Source organism: Arvicola amphibius, chromosome 1 (genome assembly GCF_903992535.2).
Source record: "Arvicola amphibius chromosome 1, mArvAmp1.2, whole genome shotgun sequence".
Classification (NCBI taxonomy): Eukaryota; Metazoa; Chordata; class Mammalia; order Rodentia; family Cricetidae; genus Arvicola; species Arvicola amphibius.
In genome coordinates this window covers 162853903-162879152 of record NC_052047.1, presented here as the reverse complement: position 1 = coordinate 162879152, position 25250 = coordinate 162853903, and the positions used below count along the sequence as shown (strand labels likewise).

The 25250-nt window shown below is 42.4% G+C and overlaps 1 protein-coding gene across 2 annotated transcripts in view; it reads left to right on the top strand.

Moving 5' to 3' along the window:
• The window catches only part of Gda (guanine deaminase), a 72820-nt gene that overhangs the window by 5397 nt on the left and 42173 nt on the right, over positions 1–25250 (top strand). Inside the window, exons 1-2 of one of the 2 annotated variants that reach the window (XM_038348548.1) lie at positions 6051–6070; positions 22581–22669. In XM_038348548.1, coding sequence (XP_038204476.1) covers positions 6065–6070; positions 22581–22669 — 95 coding nt within the window. In that variant the 5' untranslated portion in view covers positions 6051–6064. Of the gene's footprint in view, positions 1–6050; positions 6071–22580; positions 22670–25250 lie in introns of those variants that run through there. The other variant, XM_038348544.1, reaches the window with a different exon arrangement.

Sequence of the window (25250 nt, the reverse complement as noted above, 5' to 3'; positions counted from 1 at the left end):
CACACCACTGCACACACATTTACACACAAAAAGTATTGTGACAAAAGTTTGGTTACTCATTCAAGAATCACGACTAAGTTTTAATTAACACCCTCTGAATTTGATCAGCCTCTAATGGACTTGGCTTGTGGATGCATCATGGTAGTAGCCAGGCATGGAAGGTCTATCATCTTGGAACCTTGGTCCCCTTTTGTGGATTCTTGATCTCATTGGTAAAGAAAAATTTTTAAAAAATGGATTCCAAAGAGAGTTCAAGAACCATTTTGATAGAGTTTGAAAGCAGCAGAGTAGTCAAGCTGTGAATCTCAGCAGCTGCTGGAGGTGGAGAAGAAGGGATAATGGTACCTGTTGAGTTAGGGTCCAAGAAAGCTGCAGACTCAGTAATGGAGATCAGCAAGCAGCTGTGTCAGAGCAGGGGGACATGAATGTCTCCAAACAGAGTGAGAACATCCTGTGTGTCAGGGCAAGTGTGCTTGGGATTTTGGCTTGTATCAAAAGAAATGGAAGGAGCAAGGGAAAATTTACGCCTTTTGGTCAGAACCCAGAAAGCAGGCTAGTGATGATCTATAACCAGTAGTATTGAGGGATGGGTTCCTGAAATGTGTGAGTACATTATCTGATCAGTTATTCCTTCACTAGGTCTTTACGGGGTATCAGCTTTTGTGAAGGATGTCTCCTATTGAGGTCACTGCCAGGTTTAGTTGGGTTAATCTCTTAGAGGAGGAGATTGTCAAATGTATTGTTCTAATATTTGGGACCGCTTTAGAATGTCAAGTCTCTACCCAGAGTCAGAGGTAGAACTCAGTTCTCATTCTTTCGATTAATGGGTAGCAACTTTCTTTTAATTGGCCTTAAGAAATCTCTGGTACCTCCTCCCTCTCATATAGTATTTTAAAGCTTAAAGAGGAGCCATTAGGATGCTTCTCTTAAAATTGATATTACCAAGAAAAAGGGCAATAAAGACCAAAGCTGACTGTGGACCAAGGGTCCATCCTTAATGGCCTCTAAGCCGACTCATACCTGATAATCCTTTTTCCTGTTATCAGGTCCTTATTTTCCCGGCTTTCTCAGTGGCTAAGGGATGTGGTAAGAGGCACCCTTACTTTCTGTAGATGTTTTTCTGTGAGGAAGAATACCTAGAGATGTTGCTGCCACCATCTGGGACTATGATTGTGCTAGACTGTTTCATCGCTGTGACAAAATATCTGAGAACACCAATTTAAAAGGAAAGATGTGTTTGGTTCATGGTTTCAGAGGTTCAGTACATGGTTGGCTAACTTCATTGTTATCAGGTCTATGGTGAAGCAGATTATGGTTGCAGGAACATGGTTAATGAATGCCAGAAGGCTAACCACCGTGTGGTGGCAGTGAAGCAGAGAGAGAGAGAGAGAGAGAGAGAGAGAGAGAGAGAGAGAGAGAGAGAGAGAGAGAGAGAGAGAGAGAGAGAGCTTTCCTTATAGTTAAATCACTAGAAATTTCCTCACATGCACATTCAGAAGGCTCTGCCATCTTTGAAGAGTTGAACTCTCCTGAAACTTCCTTTGTGAGCTGATGACGTGTCTTCATTGTGTGAACCCTTGGACCCTTTGCTCATTGCCTGTAGTTACTGAACTACACTCCTTGAAGAGTCCTATGGTTACCGCAGGCAAAGCTTCAGACTGTCTTGGGAGGCAAGTTTTGGAAGGAAGCAAACATGAAGAAGCTCGAGGGTAGTTACTTTCTCAAAGCTCTGCCTTCCTGGGCTTAGGGACCCCAAGGGCCTTTTCTGGGATGTGGGGGAAAGGAGGTACAAGAAGGCTTGAAGAGGAATCAATAGTCTGGCTGAATCATATGCCTTCTCCTAAACATCTTTCTTAGGTGGCATGTATCTCCTGGGTTCAACTCCCGAATCTGCTTCTTAGACAGCTAGACACAAGTTTGTTGTTTCAGAGAATGAAAGAATAAGTGATTTTTGTCAGAGAGCTAAGAGCTGAAGAACTAAGTAAGGGAGGAGCATGGGGCCTTTGAGATGGCTCAGCAGGTGACAGCATCTGTGGTCAAGCCTCACTACCTAAGTTCAATCCCTGGGACCCAAACATGGGAAAGAGAGACTCGAATCCCTTCCATTGCCCTCTGACCTCCACACGCACAGAGTGGCATGTGTGCATGGGTATACCTGTGTGCACATACACACATGACAAGTAAATAAAGTTGTGCTTTTGAAAATGGAGAGGCATTTCAGGGTGCACTGGATGTTCTTAAGGTCAGAGAGAGGTCATCCAGTAACTGATAGTTTAACTGTCCTGGCACAGCCTCTCTATAGGCTTAGAATGACAAGCAAAAGAAGCAAGATGCCAAAGGTTAAACTGAGGATGGAGTTCAAAGTACTCCGCTCCTAGAAAGTCTCATCTCTAGCATCTAGAATGCCAGGTACTGGGGAGCTGGTAAGGGCTAGGAAAGGAAGGTAAAAGTAATTCTGCTAAGGCCATCTTCCTGAAGGGGTGGCTCTGCCACAATAGTTTTAAAGGATTAATAGCTGCTTTCCCCAGTACTTTCTTCTGGTTGGCCCCAACATCGGTGTCTTTTCAGGCATGCCTACCCAGTCATGTCCAGCATGTTTCCCAGAGCTGTTCATTCATATTCCTTCCCACCACCGTTCCCACAACTCTCCCTTGCCTCTTGACTGAAGCATTATCGGAGTATCTTGTTTTGCTCCCTATTCCAGTGTTCCCTCCATGTGACTGACTGCTATTTTCTGAGATCATGGGTGATTCTTCCGCAGCCATCTGTGGCTTACTATTGACTGTAAGGTCCAAATGTCTTTGAAGGAATTCTAGACACGGCATTCTTTCTGATACTTTCCCCAAGTCGTTTCTCAGTAAAATGGGATAGAATGACTCTGACTTGCTCACACCGTCATGTATCCCTGAGCGGAGGATGAGCAGGTAGGTTTCCCATGGTTCCCTAGCATACCGTGTCCCTTTATATCTCCATGTTTTGGGGGGCTGATCCCTCAGTCTGAAGTAGCCCTCCCTTTTACATCCCAGTCCACCTGCGTCAAATGTCTTATTCTTTCAAGGCTCAGCTTTGGTCTCCCCAAAGTTTCTCTGGTCATCGTTTCCCAACTGGACAAATGTTTCTTCCTCAGCACATAAATTTTTGCATTCACTTTAAATAAGTATTTTCTTAGTAATTAAGAGATGGTTTCTAAAGCCAGACTATGAATTCAACTCTCAGCTCTTTTATTTACCTGGGACAAATTTCCTTATGTATCTAAGCCTCCACAACTAAGCATTCATGTTTTGAAGTTTAATGTTCATTGTGAGATACTAATATGGTAGACACTTGATTTGAGGCTGAGGTTTAGAAGGTGGGGTCCTTGGTATGTGAATCAGATTAGAGCCCAGTTCTCATAGTAAGACTGGTGTCTTTATAAGTGAGAGACCACACACACACTAGATAAGACACTCCTACATCACACACACACATGCATGCGCACGTGCACATATGCACACACATGCTTGCACACATGCACACACACATACACACACATGCACACACACACACGGACACACACACAATCTCATTCTGTGGTGCTCTGCTCTACCTCAGGACTCTGCCAAATCTCTTTTTAAAATAACTTATGCATTCATGGTGATGCAGAACCAGCAGCAGAAATGGACAGAGACGGACGGTATGCCTGCTCTGAGCTGTTTGTATCCCTTCTGCTTGTGTGCAAGGTTCAACTCAAATATCATCACAAATCTTCTCATTGTTTTTAAATTACTTCTTCCTCCATTTGATGTCCTTTATTGTCTGTTTTTCTGACAGCAAATTCCTATGCATTTGTGTGCATGCTAGTTCAAATTGTATGCTTCTGTTCATGTTGCATCGGTAAAAAGCAGAAAGTATCTCATAATTCCTAGCAAATGCAAGCTCTTTCAAATCATATAGGTGTTCAGAAAAATATTTATTCAGTGTTCTGAATAATTGCAGCAACCACTATACAGTTTGTCTTCCTCGTGTACCTTAGTAAGAACAACATCGGATGTAATTTAGTGTGTTCTCAGGAGTGACTTTTATTGAACAAATATAAATGTTCAGAAAGTATGATGATGATTAAATCCATTGGAAATGATGCTATTTTTAAGAGGATTTGGTTTTATGGTGAAGCATAAGAATTAAAGATTACTTTTTAAAATTCTACTACCTATAAATATATTACACTTTTAACAGCTTCTTCTACAGATAGTGAGTGCCAGCTGTTGCCACCTGGTTGGCATGCTAAACAACTAGGTTCTACGTAGTGCCTCAGAAGCAGCACGTCCCAACCTCAGTGCAGTACAGATTTTCCATCCCAGCTCAGCCTTACCCTTTTCTTTAATGAAAGTTAGACTTTAAAGTTAATATCATCATTGGGTACCATGGCAGGTAACAAAAAGTTCAAAGACTTTGTGGCTCTCCCTGTGGGATACAGAATGAAGTTCTTTGAATCCCAATCCATTTCCTCTTCCGAGTTCTTATGGCTCTGGGTTTGATTAAAAGACTCCCTGCAGGGCTGGGGAATGGCTCAGTAAGTTAGGCATGTGCCTCCCAAGTCTGATGACCCGAGTTTGGATCCTAAGAGCCCAGGAGAAGCATGAGGAAGTAGTACAGAGTTCTATAATCCCAGCAAGTCCCTACCAGGAGAATGGACATTGGGTTTGCTTGTGTATTGTAAGCAGCAGAAAAACAAGAGGCTCCATCTTCAAACAAGGATGAAGACAAGGATACCTCAGGTCAGCTGACCTCTACAATCCCTCCCTGCATCATGACATGTATGCACACACTCACTCATAAACACGAACACACACACACTCACACACACAAACCCTAGGTATACTTCAGCTACTGGAACATTGATTTTTCTCTTTCAACCTTGACTCCTTGGTCCCATACCATTGAACTCCCGACAGAGAGATCCATCATTTATTCTGCAGTGGTGCCTAAGATCTCTGATCGGTCATTCCCCTCCTGGTTCCTTGTCCTTAGAACTGCAATACCTCTTTCTTGGTCTTTTCCTTTAAGATTGTTTTCTTTTTGTTTTTCTTTGACCATGTGGATTATATATAATAATAATAATAATAATAATAATAATAATAATAATAAAAAGAGAGAGCATGATGTTGGAAGGGAGTCCTGGTGGGAGTCTTGGAGGAGCTGGGGAAGACAGTGGGCAGGGATATGATCAAAATACATTGTATGCATGTATGAAGTCCGCAAAGAATAGATAAAAAAATGTTTTAAAATGCGACTGTTCCCCATTTACAAATATTTAATTTGAATGGATGCCACAGCATTGACAAACTTAAGTGTCAGAGTTCAGAACTAGTTGAAGTCCTGTTACAAATTAAATAATAGGGCTTGAGAGATGGCTCAGCAGTTAGGGCACTTACTGCTCTTGCAGGGGAACCCAAGTTTGGTTCCGGGCACCCATGGAGGTTGAGAGTGAATAACCACCTGTAACTCCAGTTCCTGTGGTTCTGCTGCCAGCTTCTGCTGTCCACAAGTGCTGCATGCTTGCAGAGCAAGTACAAACATTCAGGCAAAACACTTATAAATGTACAATTTAAAAAATCTTATTACTTTATCTCAGAAATAGAATTTAGTATCTCTGTGTCACTAGAACGGTAAATACAGTCAGTTCTTTCTTTCAAAAAACAGATTGCCAGTACCGAAAGCTTCACTTCTTAAGATCAAAGAGGAATGATTTTTTTCCTATAAAATTGAGATTTTTTTTTAAGAGAATTAAATAAATGAAACCAAGTAAGATGATAGAATGTTTGGGAGGATGTGACATGGGGCCAGAGGACTTGCCTAGCATGTTCCAAGCCCTAGGTTCTGTCCTTAGTACTGAGAACAAACACTGCATCAAAACAAAAACCTTTGGTTCCGGGAAGCATTTGGAAACGAAAACAACCTCCCTAGCCTCTCACACGTCCCTCCCAAGAGATGACTGTACCTGGAAAATGAGTTAATCCAGTTGAGCAAAACAGCGCATCAATGACTCATATGAAGAAGGAAATCACAACCTTTGGCTGCATGAATGGAGGTTTGTACAGCTGTTCGTAGCCTCCCCCATCTGTCCAAACAATCAGTAGGAAGATTCGTAGCAGATTTATGGTGAATGAAAGGCCAATAAGGAAAGCTGTCTTGCAATCCAGACAGGATTAGGATCTTGAGTAGTGGCCTGTGATTGGGCAGAGGGCGAGAGACAAGAGGAAAAGGGATATAAGGGAGCAAGCCAAGCAAGGAAAACCCAGGTTTCTTTCATATCTGTGAACCTTTCATATCTTTGGTCCACATCCTTTGTCAACTTTTGCCAACCTGTGCAGATCTGTTTGCTAAACCTAGGATCCGAGGACCTGGAAGAATGGGCCAGACTACAGTCTAATGCTGTGGACAGCTTAACTTCAGTTCCTGTGTAATTTTACACATAGATGAAACAAAGAAAGCCATGATCCAAGGAAGGCTATTTCAGTTCAGAAGAACATGTAGTTTATTTATGCCATTAAGCACATATGAAATATTAAGACAGTAGCCCTTTCCCAGGACTTTTTCAGGAAATTTAAGCACAATTGTCTGGCATACACTAAGGAATATATCTGGAAAAGCATGATAGAAAGGCAGAAAGCCATATCCAGATTCAGGGACCACAGAGAACAGCACTCAGCACAGCCTTTCCCCAGACGGGGTTCCATAGCTATGTGCTGACACCCGACAAGAATAAACATATCTTATAAACTGAGTGTAAATGCTCATTGCAGGAGGCACGAAATCACATCCAAGACCAATTTAGGGAGCACAATGCACCTGAGGTAAAAGGCCTCTGCCTTTTTTCCGGGAGGCATTGTTTATCACATGTCATTATTGTTTATCACATGTCATTATTGTTTATCACATGTCATTATTGTAACCACGTTCCGACAGCACTCACTGTTCTTTCTTGCCCTCCTCTGCTCATGACACTCGTCTCCCAGAGCCACCCCTACGGTCCTTCCTTAGAGCTTCACAGCTTACTCAGCCTGTGACACCAATCTGACGCATACAAAAATACCACCATGCTTTGGCCCCAATCTCAAATATTTACGAGAGTTTCAGTTCCTCAAGCAGAGAGTAAACCTTCAAGATGATTTCTTGTACATTTGTTTGAACTTTTTGAAATTTGATGGGCATGTGATGTAACCTAAATAATACCTGATTCCTTTCTGGTCATAGCCAAAACTCATCCAAGAGCGTGTTTGGTGTGGGAGGGCCTTCTGTCTATGTGTTGCTTTTATTGGTTAATGAATAAAGAATCTGTTTTGGACCTTTAGGAGATCAGAACTTAGTGAGGCATGGACAGCTAGGCTGAATGCTGGGAGAAAGAAGGGCAGAGTCACAGAGAAGCCATGGAGCCCCCCGCAGGAGACAGATGTGCTGAAACTTTGCTGGTAGGCCATGACCTCGTGGTAAGGCACAGATTAATAGAGATGGTAAATAAATATGTAAGAGTTAGCCAATAAGAAACTAGAGCTATTGGGCCAAGCAGTGATTTAAATAATATAGTTTCTATGTGGTTATTTCAGGGCTGAGCAGCCGGGAACAAACAAGCAGCTTCCTCCAACACATGTTAACCTTCTGTTTGTCTTGGCACTTTTGCTCCCGGGCTCTAGATGTGATGATTTGAGTGTTACCCTGTCACACAGGTGTGACTTTCCCACAGAGCAACATGGAGGACAATCTATCATTCTGTTCGATGGTGTGTGCTGGCCAGTGTCCCCTCCTTAGCTGTTGAGTTGAAGTGCCCTTGTGTAACCGCACCCTGGCTTATGTGTGGTAACTCTCAGGAGGGTGTTGAAAGGGCTGGAGAGGTGATGGCTCAATGAATAAGAATTCTTGCTGTCAGATATTAGGCTGAGTTCGGGGGAATCCTGCTGAAGAGGGAAGAAGGATTGTAGGAACCAGAGGGGTCAAGGACATCACAAGAAAATCCACAGCAACAACTAACCCGGCTCATAGGATCTTAGAATCTGAACCAACAACCAGGGAGCCTGCATGGGACTGACCTAGGCCCTCTATATGTGACAGTTGTGTAGCTTGGTCTTCTTGTGGGACTCCTAACAATGGGAGCAGGGGCTGTTCCTAAAGCTTTGGTTGGCTCTTGGGAACCTGTTTCTTCTTCCGGGTAGCCTTGCCTGGTCTTAATACAAGGGAAGAAACAGTCTTACCCCAACTTTATAGACCATGCTTGTTGACACCCAGGGGAGACCTGCTCTTTCTGAACAGAAATAGAGGAGTGGAAGGGGTATGGTGGAGGGGAGGGGAGGGAATGGGAGAAGAGGAGGGAGAGGAAACTGTGATTGGTCTGAAAAGTAAATAAATAAATAAAATTAAAAAATTACAGTTGTATATATAAAAAAGAACACTTGCTGCTTTTCCAGAGGACTGGAGTTAAGGTCACAGTACCTATGGCAGGCACTCGCTCCCACCTGTCAGCCCAGCTCTAAGGGATTAGATGCACTCTCTGGCTTCTGAGGGCACTTACACGCACATGTGCGTGCACACACGCTAAAGTTTAGAAAAAGCAGCTGAAAAACAACCAAAGCTTAGCATTTTCATGAAACCTAATATTTTTGAGACCATTTGTGGATAAGAAAGGCGTCCTCTTATGAAAGTAGTCTATTTTCACAGGTGGTGCTGCTGTCGTCTATGGATTCTGTGAGAAGACACTGGTCACACTAGTTACACAGCCGGGTCATGTAATTTGGGATAGAGAGTAAGCTCTGCAAATATCTGTAGAATGGGTCAGAAATGATTCTTGCTAGTAACTGTAAATCGTTGTATGTCCCCGTGTCCCTCAAAGACTTGGTCTCTAGTGGGAAGTGGTACTGGGAGGTGGCAGAATCTTCAGAAAAGCTCTAGTGGAAAAAACTCAGATCATGGCTTGAAGATGTTTTTACCCCAGCACTTTCTTCTCTTTCTCTTTGCTTCTTGGCCACGGTGAAGTGAGCATGGCTTCTCCACCACACATCCACACCCACAATGCACTTCTCTACCACATGCCCACACCCACAATGCACTGCAGCTCTTCAGGCCCAGGTACCCATGGACTGGAATAGACAGTTATGTAAATCTTTTCCTCAGAAATGGATTATTTCATGAATTTTGTCACAGTGAGGGAAGACTGGCGAATACAGTTACCACAGGCCAGGCACTGATTCGAGATTTAATTTATTCTCTCATTAAAGGTTTCCTGGGAACTAAATATTATTTATATCCATTTATTTAGATGAAGAACAAGTCACTAATAGTTTGAGCTCCTTATTGAAGGCGCTTTCAGTCTAACAGCCTGATTCTACAGGCTGTTTATAGCGGTTCTGCTATGGGAAAAATTAAACATTATACTGGTGTTCTATGCTTGGGGATGCATGACAGTCTTAGGATACTGTCGCCAGTCCCGGTGTATTTTCATTGTCTTTGGCTTATTATCTTGCTGGGGTAAACTTCTGAGGCATTGTATTAAAACCTCAATGAACTTTCTGAAGAGATTATGTGACCTTTCCAAGGACAACTAATTTTCTGGAAAAAAAAAAAAAGAACAAATTTCTAAGCCGGGCGGTGGTGGCGCACGCCTTTAATCCCAGCACTTGGGAGGCAGAGGCAGGCGGATCTCTGTGAGTTCGAGACCAGCCTGGTCTACAAGAGCTAGTTCCAGGACAGGCTCTAAAGCCACAGAGAAACCCTGTCTCGAAAAACCAAAAAAAAAAAAAAAAAAAACAAAAAAACAAAAAAAACAAATTTCTAAGTATTCACAATTCATGTTGTCATTACATGTTAGACCCTCCTAGTATCATATATCTATTTATGTTGTCTTTATAGAGACGAGGAGCAAACCTAGGATTCCATACATAGTAGACAATGATTCTAGCCACACACTGAGCACCCCGTTAGGATATTAGAGTGAGTTGAGGTGGGCTTAAGCTTTTAGAAGTGCAGAGAGTCATCTAAAAGTTGTACACAGCCAGGACTTTTATACAGGGGAAGAGCTTACAATGTCAGGAGCTGGGATTGCTCTGAGTTTCTTTTCTTAGCCACAGAGTTGAACTAAGGAGATCATTCGATAAAGCCTACGAAGTATGGATCTTGTGACACCAAGCCCCAAGCTTATTTGAGAATCATCATGAAGAGAACATAAACAAGGAGACAATATCATGTTACATTAAATATTCTTACTGGAATATATTTGTCAAAAAAAATAGCAATTAAAAAGAGTTTGTCTTCCCGACCTGAGCACAGGTAAGAGTTGCCTGCATCTGGATTTTCAGGAGAAAATTGTCTGGTTATTTTGTCTTAAAAATATTAAAAATAAAACAAAATCTATTTTGGGGTTGGAGAGATGGCTCAATGTTTAAGCATACTGGTTGCTCTTCCAGAAGACCTTGGTTCGATTCCGGACACCCACATGGCAGCCCACAGCCATCTGTAAAGACAGTCCCAGGGGATCTGGTGCCCTCTTCTGGCTTCCTGAGAGTACTACAGGCTTATTATGCACAAGCTATACGTGCAGGCAAAACCCCCACATACAAATTTAAAGATCTATCCTTTTATAAGTGGAATCGTGATCTTACTGAATTTGACTGTTCTGAAGTGTGCTCCTAGATAGCCAGCATCATTTCTTTGTACGTTGCTGCCAACTTAATAAACAGGATCCATAAATCAAATTGGAGTATGTTTCCTCCTGTGACTTAAAGACGGTCTGAAAACCACAGGCACGGAGCCTTTGGAGTGTTGCTGACTAGAAACAGACAGGACCACGTTTAGATTTTCCGCTGGCTCGTAACTCCTCAGATTTAGTCACCAGGTAAAAATAAGCTAGTATAAGATACTTGATTTTTCCAGAGAAACTGGGAATGGCTTTGTGATTAGCGTGGCAAGTACCCACATAGTCAAGGCTTGGCTGCATCTGGTGGCACTGTTGGGAGGTGGGGGAACCTTTCAGAGGTTGTGCCTCATGGTAGAAAGCTAGGCCACTGGAGGATGAGTCTTAAAGAGGGTGCTGGAACTCTGCCACCCCCTTTGCTTTCCTGGTCACCATTCCTAACTGTCCTCATTAGGGTTGCTATTACTGTGATGAGACACCGTGACCAAAGGACTTGGGAAGGAAAGAGTTTAGTCATCTTGTGCTTCAACATCACAGTTCATCATCAAAGGACGTCAGGACAGGAACTCAAGCAGGGCAGGAACCTGGAGCCAGAAACTGATGCAGAGGCCATGGAGGGATGCTGCTAACTGGCTTGCTCCTCATGGCTTGCTCAGTCTGATTTCTTATAATACCAGCCCAGGGGTGGCACCACTCAGAGAGGGCTGGGCTCTGCCCATAAATCACTAATCAAGAAAATGCCCCATAGGCATGCCTATAGCCAGGTCTTATGGAGGCGTTTTCTCAATGTAGGCTCCCTCCTCTCTGATGACTCTAGTCTGTGTCAAGTTGACAAAAAACTAGCTAGTACACTGGTCATGATGGAAAACCTTGCCATGACCCCAAAATTTATGGAGCTAGTGAGCCCAGCAACCCCACAGACAGGAAATACCCTTGTACCAGAACTGTTAGTCTGTGCAGTGATCAAGCAGGTTGAAAACAGAAAAAAAAATGACAAACAGGTGGACCAACAAGATGCATTTTCATGTTAATATTGAACATTAGACATTAAAGATCATTTCTTTGCTATCTTCAAGAAAAATGTATTGCATTTGACCAGTGAATACTGCCATGCATGAGCGTGTGTGTACTAATGTGCCGAGCCAATTAGCTAATTGTCTTGGAGATCTTGGAACGGGACATTGATACACAGGGATTTTAGAGCAGAATGCTGGTTGGTGGATGTGACCCTCCAGGAGGATGCAAGCAGTACCTGCACAAGTGAGGAATGGGTGTGAAAGACCTGGAGAACGATCGAGCTTAGCTGCTGCCTTTCCACCCCAACCAGTTTTTCTTGGGACCCAATAGCAGGGGTTTTTGTTAAGTTGTATATAAAGGAGAGTTTCTTTTCTGTAAATAATACAGAAAAAAACCCTCTCAGCTTCCAAGTTGGGATAGCTGCTCACTAGAAGGGATTCTATTTCTCAGAGGATTATGTGAGCATGAGTTGGCGACATCTTAGAAGTTGGTGAAATGAGCACCAGAGCAGCCATCTCAGCTGGGTCTCTCTGCCTATCCCTTTGTCTGAGTTTTGGAAATCATTTTCTATTGTGAAGAAATCAGCAAGAGCTTCAAATCCGTAATTACCGAGGGCTTACTGTGTGCTGGGCTGTGGTGGGTGACAGGGTTACAAAGATAAAGACACACCGTCTCCTGGGAGCTCTTGGGAGGTGCGCATGGCCGATGATAACACAGAAGGTCTGTGATAGACACTGAACGGTGAAGTGAGGCCGCACACGTGAAAATGTTTTGCCCACCTCAAACATTTTAATTAAAAATTATTTAGGAATACTGTTGATTAGGGTACTGAGGACCACACTTTTTTTTTTTAACAAATTTAAAAATACTGTGGAATATGGCTATAATTAAGACTTTCATGATGCCCTCCTTAAAATGAAATAGACATAATTGGGATGTATATTGTGTATGTACAAATACATAATTTGCATTATTCATACTTTATACATAATTTTAAGACTCATGCTGATAAATTACAATGATGAATATAATCATCTTGTGTCATATTCATCTTTAATTTTGATCCTTAAAGCAATTTAAGTATTTGAGGATCACTGGAAGTATAAAGGACCCTCTATTTTCTCATACCTTCCTGCTTATTGTCTTTAACAGACAAGCAGTGGCCCACTAAGAACAAAGGAGATGCCGGGGAATATGGAGTAGAAGAAGCGGGTCCTGACAGGGCTATTTTGATAGACCCTCACAGATGAGGTGACATCTGAGTTGGGACTTGTAGCCTGACCAAAATTAGGTAGGGAATGGCATTCTGAGGCCATTCCTGGGAATGTACTTTTTGCTGGGAAGTACCAGCAAAAAGCTGAGGCAATGTGGTATTGATGGTTGGGAAGGCAGGCAGTCAGACGGCAGAATGAGCGAGAAGACCAGAGCCTTCAGATGGGACCAAGCCTTGTTACCTGGTTACTGTTCTGTGTTCTCCATTCATGCCATTTTCTTCAGCCCAATCTAGTGTTTTCTAATTCATTAACATTGTAGCTGATAATATTTGCAATATCCATGCCTCAAACTTAGAGCTTATCAGTTTTGATTCTCTAATCATTCTTCTGGTCTTTCCATAATGCCTAACTTTGTGGAGATCGCTTGAAACCCGCCTTCTAGAATTCCCTTAAGGTGTAGGCTTGCTGGTCTCCAAAATTCCTTTAAAATCTGTTTAGTTAGTTTGCTCAGGCAAGGTCTTTATATATAGTTCAAGCTGGCTGGGAACTCACTGTGTAGCCCCAAAATGGCCTTGAATTTGTCATCCTCCTGCCTGTGTCTCTTCAGTGCTGAAGTGGCAGGCACTTGTCTTCCCGCAACCTCGGATCTGTCTCCCTTAGCTTTTAAAATCTAAAAAAACATCTTTATTGTGCTTTTGTCCTTGAAAAGTAATTCTGCTGGAGAGAAACCGAAGAGCACAATTATTTTTTTTCTGAGCATTTTGAAAACCATTGTCGACTGTTCTTGAACTTCTATTGTTGCTTCTGAGACTATGTTCTTTGCCTTGCGTTCTGCAGCTCATTCTGCTCTATAGAATGAAGTGTTCCTTCTTCTTTCTGTGGTCTTTGAGTTGATATTTTCCATTAGTTCTGACAAAGTTGACCATTTTCTCTCCTGATACTGCCTTCCTCATACCGTCTCCTTTTTCCTTGGGGACTTTGGCTAGATAAGGATAGGCTGGTGACTCTCTAGTCTAACTGGTTCTTATTTCTTTCCACCTCCCCTCACTCCTCCAAACTGTAAATCAGCCCCAAGTCTAAGGCATTACTTTGACATCTCTTTCCCCTCTTTCTTCTCCCTCTGCCTTCTCTACACTGACTGTTGCATCTGACCTTTCAAATGATCAACAAAGGGCTGTCCCCAAGTGTCCTGCTTAACACACCTTACAATCATTCCTTTTTATTTATATGTGACACTCGTTTGAAACATCTAGGAAGCGCGTCCATCTTTTTGACCCTGTCTCTCAAAACTGTCATCTACAAAGCTCAGTCTTGAGAGTTGCGCAAACAAGTCACAGAAACCTGTCAGAAACATCTCATAATGTTAAAAATTAAAGGTAAGTTTAAGTTTTTTTGTGTTTAAGGTGGAAAACTGTCTCAGCAGTGAAGAGCATTGGCTGCTCTTCTAGAGGATGAGAATCAATAGAGGAGAGGGTTCAATTCCCAGCACCAACATGGCAGCTCACAACTGCCTGTAGTTGATGGAGGACTTTCATTGGTTAATTAATAAAGAAACTGTTTGGCCGCCGCTCCTTCTACATGTAGTTCTAGTTCCAAGGCACCCAACAGCCTCTTCTGGTCTCTGTAAGCACTTCCCGCTTGTGGTAAAAAACATTCATACACAATACAAGAGTAACAAAGTAAACATTTATGAAATGATTTGATGTTTGGGCTTTTTTCTTTTTATGCCTATCCTGAAATGCATGTAGCCGGAGGCAACAGGTTGGTAATGCCAAGCAGAGAATAAATGCTAAGCACATTAGTTTTCATTTCAAAACCTTCCAGGGCCAGAGCCCTTACGGTTCATTTCTCACCTTTTGAGGCTGCATCAGGCCCTGGGGGTATGACATGACTAGAAATGAGCATCTCACAATTATGAAATGTTCCACCCACCGGGACAGACAGATACGAAGAAGATATTGGTGAAAATGTGAACTATTAGATTGAGTGTGTAAAAAATCAAAAAATTCTGAATTATGTGATGCCCGCCATGTATGAGTGCTGTCCTAAGAACTTTGTGTGTGTTGTCTCCTTTCATTCTTGTGTGTTCACAAGGATGACCTCCAGTTTCCAGATGAGAAGACAGGCAGAGATGGACTGGGGCGGTGGCTCAGGCCATATGCACAGTTTCTCTACACACACGAGTGCTTGAGTGTGAATCCCTAACACCTAAAAGCTTAGCTACGGTTGTGTCTCTCTGTCACCCCAGCAGTGGGGGAGGAGGAGACAGGAGGAGCCCCATGGTTCTCAGGCCAACTGGCCTCGCCAAAAGAAAATGTGAGCTTCCAGCCCAGTGAGAGATTTTGTCCCAAGACAGTAAGGCAGGGGGTGATGGAAGAACACACCCAGCGTGTGTCTCTGGCCTCGAGTGTACCCATGTGGATGCACCCACAGCTGCATGCATTCTCCACACACAAACTGAGACACTGAGAGGTGTCTGGAGCGAGGAGGACCTTTAGTGCGGAGTGGGTGTGCATGAAGGTGAAGTGTGATATTAAGTGGTACTGCCATGGCAGAGAGCAAGGTGTGAGATTTGGCAGCTGTAGGCTAGAGAGGCAGGTAAGAGACGAGCCATTTCAGACCTTGGACATTTTTTAATTTATCTTAAATGCAATGAAAAGTCTCTGAGATTTTATGCTTGGAATAAGAGACAACTGCGCCCTAAGTTTCTGAATGGCACCCTGAGTGGGTTGTGGTTTTGTTCTCTAGATCAGGAACTCTGGAAATGGGTCAATTTTAGGAAGAAAACCATAATCCTGGCTTTAGACACACTAACTCGGCTGTGACATGCATCACTTTTGCTGTGACCAGTGTACTTGACAGAAACAAGAGAAGAAAGATTTATTTGGGGATTATGGTTTCACAGAGCTTAGTCTGTGGTTTTTGAGCAGAACATCACGGAGATGATACTCTGGTTTGTCTTTTTGGTAGATAAGAAGCAGAGAAGGATCGTAGAGAAAAGGGCCAGGGAAAGACAGACACCTACTCCCTCCATCACATCTTCCCTTTGATCAGCTCTCAATAATACCATCATATCATCGGCCCATCAAGGGACTAGTCATTCATGGGATCAGAGAGCTCATCATCTGAATGTTTCTAGAAATACCCTTACAGATACAGATGCTTCATTAATCTAGTAGGTGCCCCAATCCGATCAATTTCACAATCAACGTTGGGCCTTGTGGTGTCTTGGGAGAATGAAAACTACATAAGCTATCAAGGCAAATGTCAAATACATGGACATGAAGTCCATAGGGGAAGGCTGGGCAGGATTTATGTGCGCACTGGGCAAGACTTATATGTGTGTGTGCGCGCGCACGTGTGTGTGTGTGTGTGTGTGTATGTGTGTGTGCATGCCTCATGTGTGTGGATGCTCACAGAGGCCAGAAGAGGATGTTGAATCTCCTTGGAGTTGGAGTTACAGGTGGCTGCGAGCCACCTGACAGGGGGTTTTCTGGAAGAGTAGCAAGAGCATACTCAGAACTGCTGAGACGTCCCTTCAGACTCCCAGCCTGTGGTGGACTTCTAAGTCTGAGTTGGGTAGATGGTGCCACAGTGACCGAAATTGCATTTTAGCATGTAGTGGAAAGGAGTCGGATCTTTTTCATGATGACTGGAGTATGAACCTGTTGAAGACATCTCTCCTGCTGAAAGGAATTTTAGATCCTGTTTGTGAGGTCTGCTTTAATCTTTTGTAGAGGTTTGGACGCAGGGTGAAGGCAGAGTGGGAGGAATTAATTATATAGATTCCTCCACAGAACAACACCACTGGCTAATCTTTTCTCTTTTTATCAATAGAAACTAGTTTTAGAAATTGTGGTTTGAATCTATTAAGTGGGGGGAGCAGGGCAGACAGACAGACAGAACATACACACATGCACACACACACACACACACACACAGATTTTTTTCAAACTGAAGTGCAAAAATGTTAAACGAGTATTTATTTGGTATACTATCACTTTAAATATTTGAAGCATAGAAAATTGAATTTTCTTTGTAGAAACAAACCACAAATTGGAATAGCTTGAACAGCACCTACCACTTTCTTGTTGTGTAACTTACAAAGCAAGCATCTTTTCATCCTGCTTTAGAAGGCCATGTCAGATGGCCTTCCGACATGATGTCCTGAGATTTTCAATATTTTGTGCTATTTCTGAGATAGCTACAAAATATAATTCTTTGAAAATTCCTTTAATGTGTGTGTGTGTGTGTGTGTTTATGTGTATGCACATGCTTGTAGAGGCCAGAAAAAATTGTTTTAGGTATTGTTCCTTAGGTACTGCCCATCTTCTTGTTTTTTTTTTTTTTTTTTTTTTTTTTTTTTTTTTTTTTTTTTTTAGACAGGGTCCCCCTCTGGCCTGTAACTCACGAAGTAGGCCAGAGATCCCCACAGATCTGCCTGCCTCTGTCCTTGGTTGTCTTGGAACTTGCTCTGTAGACCAGGCTGGGTCTTGAACTCACAGAGATCTACCTGCCTCTGACCAGTGCTGGGATCAAAGGCATGCACCACCATTGCCTGGCTCATTTGATTTATTTTTCAATCAATTCATTTACCAGAAGAAAGAGCACTTTGTGTTAGGCGCAATGACTAAAGATGGAGCAGCCTCCTCCATCCTCTGAGGCACTGCCAATGTGCCCACCATTTCTATTATCCCAACCACTCAGATCCTATATTTTTCTGTAATGCTGTTAGTTACCTTTATATATTCACTTTATAAATTTATGTTTCTGCGTAGCATATTGCTTAGCCTTTAAAAAGTTGTAAGAAGAGTACAAATAGCTCTCATATATTTCCCTAGGGTTAACATCTCGCTAACTTTATATTTCCTCTACTCTCTCTAGACTAGGGGTTTCCAACCTTCCAAACGCTGGGACCCTTTATTACAGTTCTTCATGTTGTGGTGACCTCCAACCATAAAATTAATTCTATTGCTACTTCATAACTGTAATTTTGCTACTGTTATGAATCATAATGTAAATATCTGCTATGCACCCTTGTGGGGGTTGAGAGCCACAGGTTGAGAGCCACAACTCTGGAGAGATGTACACATCCACACAAGTTATACTTCTCTGGGCTAAGAGTAAGTTATAGGTACATATACCGATTGTGCCCAAGTTGGGATCTGGACCTCTGATGACCTGGATGGCTTCTGATCCAGCAGGGGGCTGCCACCCTAGTTTGGGGCTGGTGTTCTGGTGATGTGTATGGCCTCTGATCTGTTCGGGGGTCCTCTGGGGTTCAGGATGCTGGCCTGGCTTCTGGTGGGTGTAAGAGTCTTCTGCCAGAGGTGTGAGCTGTGGTAGGATGGGGAGAGGAAGGGCAGTTGGAGTTGGCTGGGTGGGCGAGGGCAGGGCAGGAAGTGAAGGACGGGGTGGTGGCTTACCTGTTTGGAGGGAACTGGCCTGGCCTCTGATAGGGTAGCAGGCTTCCGGCAGAGGTGTGGGCTAAGATATGGGTGGCAAGGAGGAGGGGAGGTTGGGGTTATGCTGGGCAGAGGCCGGGTTTGAGGGGGGCAGTCTTGCCTTGGGTTCAGGGAGCTGGCCTGGCACCTGGTGGGAAAGGGGGCTTCCAGCAGAGATGGGTGGGGAAATTTTTCTGCCCCCTCTGATTTATATTACCAGACAACCAGGCAACTGTCTAGAAAATCCTCTAGGCAGATGGATTGTAGAGCAAATACCCCTGTGTGTGCCCTGAGCCTGGGATGGCCACAGCATCCTCTGCACTCTCATTCACCAAGAGAATGCAGGATCAGAAAGTCTGAACCCTTCATGGTAGTTTTCCGTGACTTTTTGGTATTGTTCACCCCACTCTGCCTTGAAAGGCTGATTTGTTTTTCAAACCAGTCTCGTTTTCCCTTTCGTCAGTTCGACATGAATTGCGCTAATATACCAATGCGCGTCTTTGCCAGGGGCCTCGGAAATCCCTGAAGTGAATACCTTTGGTTTGGTCTTACACCCCCCACAGCGACCTGAGCAGGTTTGTGTGTTGAGTACAGACAGAAGCTGCCCCCTTCTGCTGTATAGCTGAGCTGTTTCACGGTTGTCCAGAAGTTTACTCTACTCCATGGCAACAAGCGTTCTGCCCAAATTTTCCATCTGGTGTTTGAAGCCTGCATCTTGCAGAGACTTGTGCCGCTGATAGTCGCTGTTCATCTGCCTTTGGCTTCAGTATTTCTGACGTTATCACTATTGCTCATGCTGAACAGCCCTCGTTTGAAGTAAGAGGCACTTGGCCTTGTTTACTTAGCGGAAGGAACTTCGGTTCCTCATCTGGAAAATGGAGGGTTTGGCTGAGAGAGCCCCTGCCAACTGTTTTTAATGATTTGTGTATGTGATTGACAGTTTGCCTAGACAGAGACCACGGCCTGAAAGGCGGAAGGAAGGCCTGAGGGCCATGCCAGGCCCTTAAATGAGCGAGCAAGTGAATGGCATCATGAACCCCGGCTGCCTAGGAGTGAGGAGGCCGTTTCACCATGAAGAATACGTCAGTTGTAGTTTTCACTAGATTTTCTTTTTAGGGAGTTCTTAAAAATAAATCTGAAGGCTGAACATGACTTACAACTCCTGATTATTTATGGTCTGGCGTATTCCTTCTGTTCTTGTCTAGTGCCTGCTCTGGGTCTCCACAGGTGTGTGTGTGTGTGTGTGTGTGGTGTTTTTGAACATCCTGTGCATATCCAGTGTTAGTCTTTTGATGGTCTCAACTATTCTAGTTACCCCCTACCAAATGTCATATGTGTTATAGTCACGAAGAATCGATGGCTCCCAGTCCCCGCTACTTAACAAAAAGGGCCACAGACAGTGCTGGATGAACAAATATGCAAATAAGAGCAAGAAAAAAAAAAAAGGAAGCCTTGGAGTGTGAATTGAAGTTCTCTAACCTGGTGCTCCACAACCATTGCCAGCTGGTCTTTATTGGCAGTGCCTCTTGTTGCTTTCGCTTCCCCACCTCCATTGCTGGCATTCCCCTGCCGTCCTTTTTGGTCTACCCTGGATATTTATCAAGCCCCAATTCATTTCTGTCACCATCAGATTGTGCCGTTTCTTTGAGACTGTTCCTGCCCACACCACTGCTTCCCCCTCTGATGCAGTGGGGGAAGCGGCTCGGCATGCTCCCCCCACTGTGTCCATTTCATTCCTCACCTGTCTGATGGAGGTTAGCTCTGCAGCCATAGGCTCTGCATGTGGAGACTAGATTGTAGTACTGGGGGTTTGCATTTTACGTTTTTTTAAGCATTGTAAGTAGAATTAGCTTTATGGTGAGAAGAAGAAAATGAAATGACCATCAATTTTTCAATAAAGAGGCAGCTACTATTAATACATATGTAATCCTTTCAACATACATGTTCATGTGTACACCCATACCTATACCCACACCATATTATTATTAAAAACGTCATTATACATGCGTTTTTATATAGATACTTTAACATTATATAAAGGCTAATTTGCTGTTCACTAAATATGTCTTCAATATTTTAATTGTTTCAAACTTTTAAAAGCTGGTGGGTGCTATTGATGATTTGTTGAATGTAAATATGTATAAAACCCATTATTTCTAGAAAATTTTGAATATGTATTTGTTCAAATTAAACCGTGATATTCATCTTTAAAATGTTCTGGATGGGGAAAGGAGCAGTATGATAATACACACTTTTAATCTCAGCACATGGGAGACAGAGGCAGGCAGATCTCCATGAGTTCAAGGCCAGCCTAGTCAACATAGCAATTCTGGACCTGCCGAGGTGACATAGTGAGTCCCAAATATACTTTCTCCTTTTTGATGGTCTGAAATGCTATACTGTCCCCCTTTACCTACTGAGTTGTGAATTCTGGTCTAAACCCTTACACAATTTTAGTCTAATGTAGTATAATTTTCTTTTGGGAAGTTTTACTGAACGTCTATTATTATACCATTCATGGGCATAAATTGAAGTGTTTAAAATTTCCCAAGAACACAAGAAAGTTTTAAAATGTCTATTATAAAAAAAAATAAAATGTCTATTATATATATTGAAAGGTAATTTATTATATGCAGATAAAAAGATTTTTCTCCAATTACATAATGGGTCAGTGAGTATTACTGGTTGCAGACATTAAATAGGGCAGCTTAATTTTTCTTATTTTCCATTTTCATAAATATCAGTGTTGAAAACCATTTTCATATAACTCAAAATAATTGGGGTAAGAACAGCTTTATTATGGCAATATTGGCTGGCTCTTTTGACTTTTAAATTATTTGTTTAAAATATGTATCAATTGCCAGTTATTTTTAACTGGACTCTTAGGTGATAAGCAATTAGTTCATGTGCCATTCAGTTGGTTCTGTTGACAGTAAAGGTAGCAGTACTAGCAAAATATCACAAGGTGTCAGGTTTAGGGATTACATCTTATGTAATATATTATTTCATAAGGATTTGCATCTGTAAAGGGTGTGCTTATCATAGAAAGTCACTGATGATCATGAGTTTTCCACAGGGGTAGCAAAATTGCCTCAGTTTCCCCATTTGGTTTACATCCCTCCAGAATAAATTTTGTCCATTTTTATTGTGCTCAAAAACACTTATTCATAATATATTTTACATATGTGTGTAGAAGTGTTATAGTCTACTACTTATGATGTTTATAATACATCGCTTCAGAAAAAGTATTGATAAATTTTAATTTTATGGCTTTTTACATAATTATGTATAGGCTCTGATGAATGTTGATTCCTCTTTTTTAAATGTTTATTGATTTAACCATTTTAAAAAGTTTAATCTTTATAATCATCTAATTATTTTACTTTAGGAATTGCTTCTGATCAATATCACAATTTTTTAAGGCATGTCTCAATGAACAAAGAAATTAATGTTTTCTTTTCAGTTAAGCAACTATTTTTCCCCTGTGGTACATCTCCTTAATTCTCACTTCACTAGATAGACAATTTTTTTTTATTTTGTAAAGGTTTTTCAAATTTTAATTTTTACTTAAACACTTTTTGCTCATAATATTGCATCTGAAATGAAAACAGGAAGAGCCCTGAGATCCGGCTTGGTGGACCTATCATGCCATCTATCACAGCAAAACAAGACAACCAAAGCAGCCAAACCGAGGTGCCATTTCCTGCGTTCTAACCTTGTGACTTCCTAGCTTTTCTTGCTGAGCAATCTACTTACAGAGAAAGCAGCCACAGCACACTTGATCATTTCACTGTGTTCCAGGCAGATGCTGGTTTCATCACCAGAATCATCACATTTATTCTCCACGTTAGCCTTGTAAAGTATGAGTTAGTGTTTCCCATAACAGGCTAACAGCAATCTTATTAGGTTTGACTTGGGTGTTTGTTCACAACAGTGTTTCCCTTAATCACATCAGTGAAGGAGAAACGGTGCTCCTGGTCCCCATCAGTGAGTCTTCAGAAGAACACGTCTGAAGTCTCAGGTCTATGTTTTTGCAGATGAGGATATGTATGCATTTTACTTTTATGGATGACCAAAGGCAAACTATTGTCATTTTTCGCTCCAAACTCATTCCCATTTGGTACCAAATATCTTTGAAAATTCATTCAGCATCACTAGAGTCTCCTTTGAAAACATTTGTGGTTTTAGTGTTAACAAATGGCTATGATTTGCTAATATTCTATTCTTTCCCATCTTCTCTTAAAGATAGTGTTTTTAGAAGAATCATCTCAGCAAGAAAAGCTGGCCAAAGAATGGTGCTTCAAACCATGTGAGATCAGAGAGCTGAGCCACCAGTAAGTCTCTGCCAACATCTTGCCTTATGCTGGGAGCCAATACCAGCGTTCAAGTGATCAGAAAATTCAATGAGAGAGGGAGGCTTTCTGATTAAGCAGCTGGCCATCATTGGGGAAGATGGGTGAGAGGAAAGCAATCTGAAGGACAGAAACTCTGAGGGCCAGAGGCTGCTGTCGTTACTTTATCAAACATCTGCTGGGTATCTTGTGTACAGTATTAAAGTCTTGGCAAGTTGTTAGTCCCAAGTAAGCATGGGGTGGTGGGGATGAAGCAGGGAAACCATCAAGGAACAAAGTCTGAGGAACAACCATTCTAATGGCATGCTTAGGGAAGATCTGTGTCCAGAGTGCATTTGAGTTGACATTTTTGCGGTCTTTAATATCTATATAAAATGTGCTTCATGTGGTGGGCTCACTGTCTCAATAGCCTGGCTGATTTCTTTTATATAAGTGAGAGCACTTTTCTCGAGCTCAAATATTTTTATCTAATTTCAGAAGCCTATTTTTTCAAATCCAATAAAGGTGGAACTACCATTTTCATTCTGAAAATACATTTAAAGCTTGGGAAGCGACTTTAGGATGATGCAGTGAGAAGCTCATTTAACTAGTGATGATATCAAACAGATTGGGTGACATGGGCCTTAGTCTCCAGTCAACTGTTCTGACTGGGTGGCTTCTTCCAGCAATTTATTTATAACATGGGTGGAAGAGTGGGAAGTGCCAGCATAGGCCTGTAATCCCTGCACTTGGAGGCTGAGACAAGTTCAAGACTAGTCTGGGTTACATATTGAGACCACACCTCAAAAAGAAAATGAGAAGTGGGAATGGGACATGAAATTGTGGGTGTTGGTTAGTGATAGAACACATGCTTATTATATATGAAATCCTTGGGTTTAATTCCCAGCAATGCAAAAATAAAGTTAAATAAAAATAAAGGAATATAAAAGATGGGTGGGTGTTCTGATTACTGCATATAGGGTTTTATATTGTTCTTTTTCTTGATTTTTTAAAAGGCTAGGTCATTATTTCAGATTTAAAACGTGAAGCTGATGTTCTAAGGGAATTATGCTAATGACCGTGGGATGGAGATGGGAAAAGTTGAAAAGTGATGGGAGGGGAGCGTCTTCATCTCCTTCCGGTCCACCCAGTGGACCACCTCTTGGCCCTGTCTAATGTTGGCTCCTGATGTCTACCATCCAGCTCCAAATCATTTTATGAATGGCGAACTGACTTCTAACCTTGGCCGCATTGACAAGTTGCAAGTCTGTAATCATCCCCGAGCTGCGTCTTGCTCTCTGTAAAATGAGGTGGTGTATTTAGGGGCATTGATTCCACCTGCTTCTCTCACTTCCCACACTCCTGCATCTTTATCTCACAAGCCCCAGACTCACCCTTGAGTATGTCGACTTGGCTAATGTCATGTCCCAGTGCTTCCTGTGTTGGAGCAAAGCTACACAGGATGCAATGTGTCCTTCAATAGCTTGTCTCCTGCTCTTGAAGATGGCACCCTCAAACACCGCCTTTGCCTTTGCCTCTTTGCTCCTGCTAACACACACAGGTTTCCCTTGAATTAAAAAAAAAGTGAAGTCCCCTGACTTTTGCTGTGAAAGATGCCCAGTTCTCTCTCTATCACCCGTATCTAGAGTGCAGCACTCCTCAGCCCCTTGGACAGAACTAAAGCAGCCTGAGACTCTGAGTTCCTTTGATGTTGAATGCCATGGGCTCACTGCAGTAGAGGTCCCATAGTCTCTCTGAGGCTTCATACATCCTGCCTTCAGATTTTTGTTACTGGTCACTTCCCTGCCTCCCTTTTCACTCTCTCTGATATCTCTGTGTCCTGGCTCTCCTTTATTTTCTTGACAACAGTTCTGCCAATGTCAATCGTCACCACCCTCTCTTCCTCTCTCATTCTTAAGTGAATACTGACACTCAAGAGTTAGCTTCATTTCTACAGAAATTTCTGGTATTAGCAGCTTGTAGAGAAGCTTCTCAACCCTGAATCCTGTTTTTAAATCTTGTGTGACCGCTTATCCCACATCTTCAGTAACTTCCTGGACACCTAGAGGCCACAAGCTAGGGTCCTTATGCTTGCCCAGGAAACACTTTATTCCCTAGACCTTCTCTCTGGCTCTTCAACATCGTATTTTGGTAGTGATTCTTGTTATTGTAAGAGTAGTTGCTTTTTGTTTTCCTGTTGAGTAATATTCCATTAGGACCCACTTTATTTATCTGAGAAAAGCAAGTGACAAACATGAGAGGAAGAATTTATATTGTTTCCAGTTTGGGACTATGATCTGAACAAAGCTGCTGCAAACACTCTTGCACAACCTGTTTTATAAACTTAAGCTTTATTCTCCTGAGGAGACACATAGGGGCAAAATTATTCACTAAGAGTCTCTGTGTTACAAGATCTGTGTGTGTCTCTCTCTGTCTCTGTCTCAGTATCTCTCTGAAACATACATGCCCCTAATATCTTGAGCTATTATAAAGTCTCTGAAGGCAGGAAGATGCCTTGTTTCCCTTTAGACTCCCCACAAGTCTTCACAGACTTTCCTAAGCACCTTTGGGAAACACCATCTGA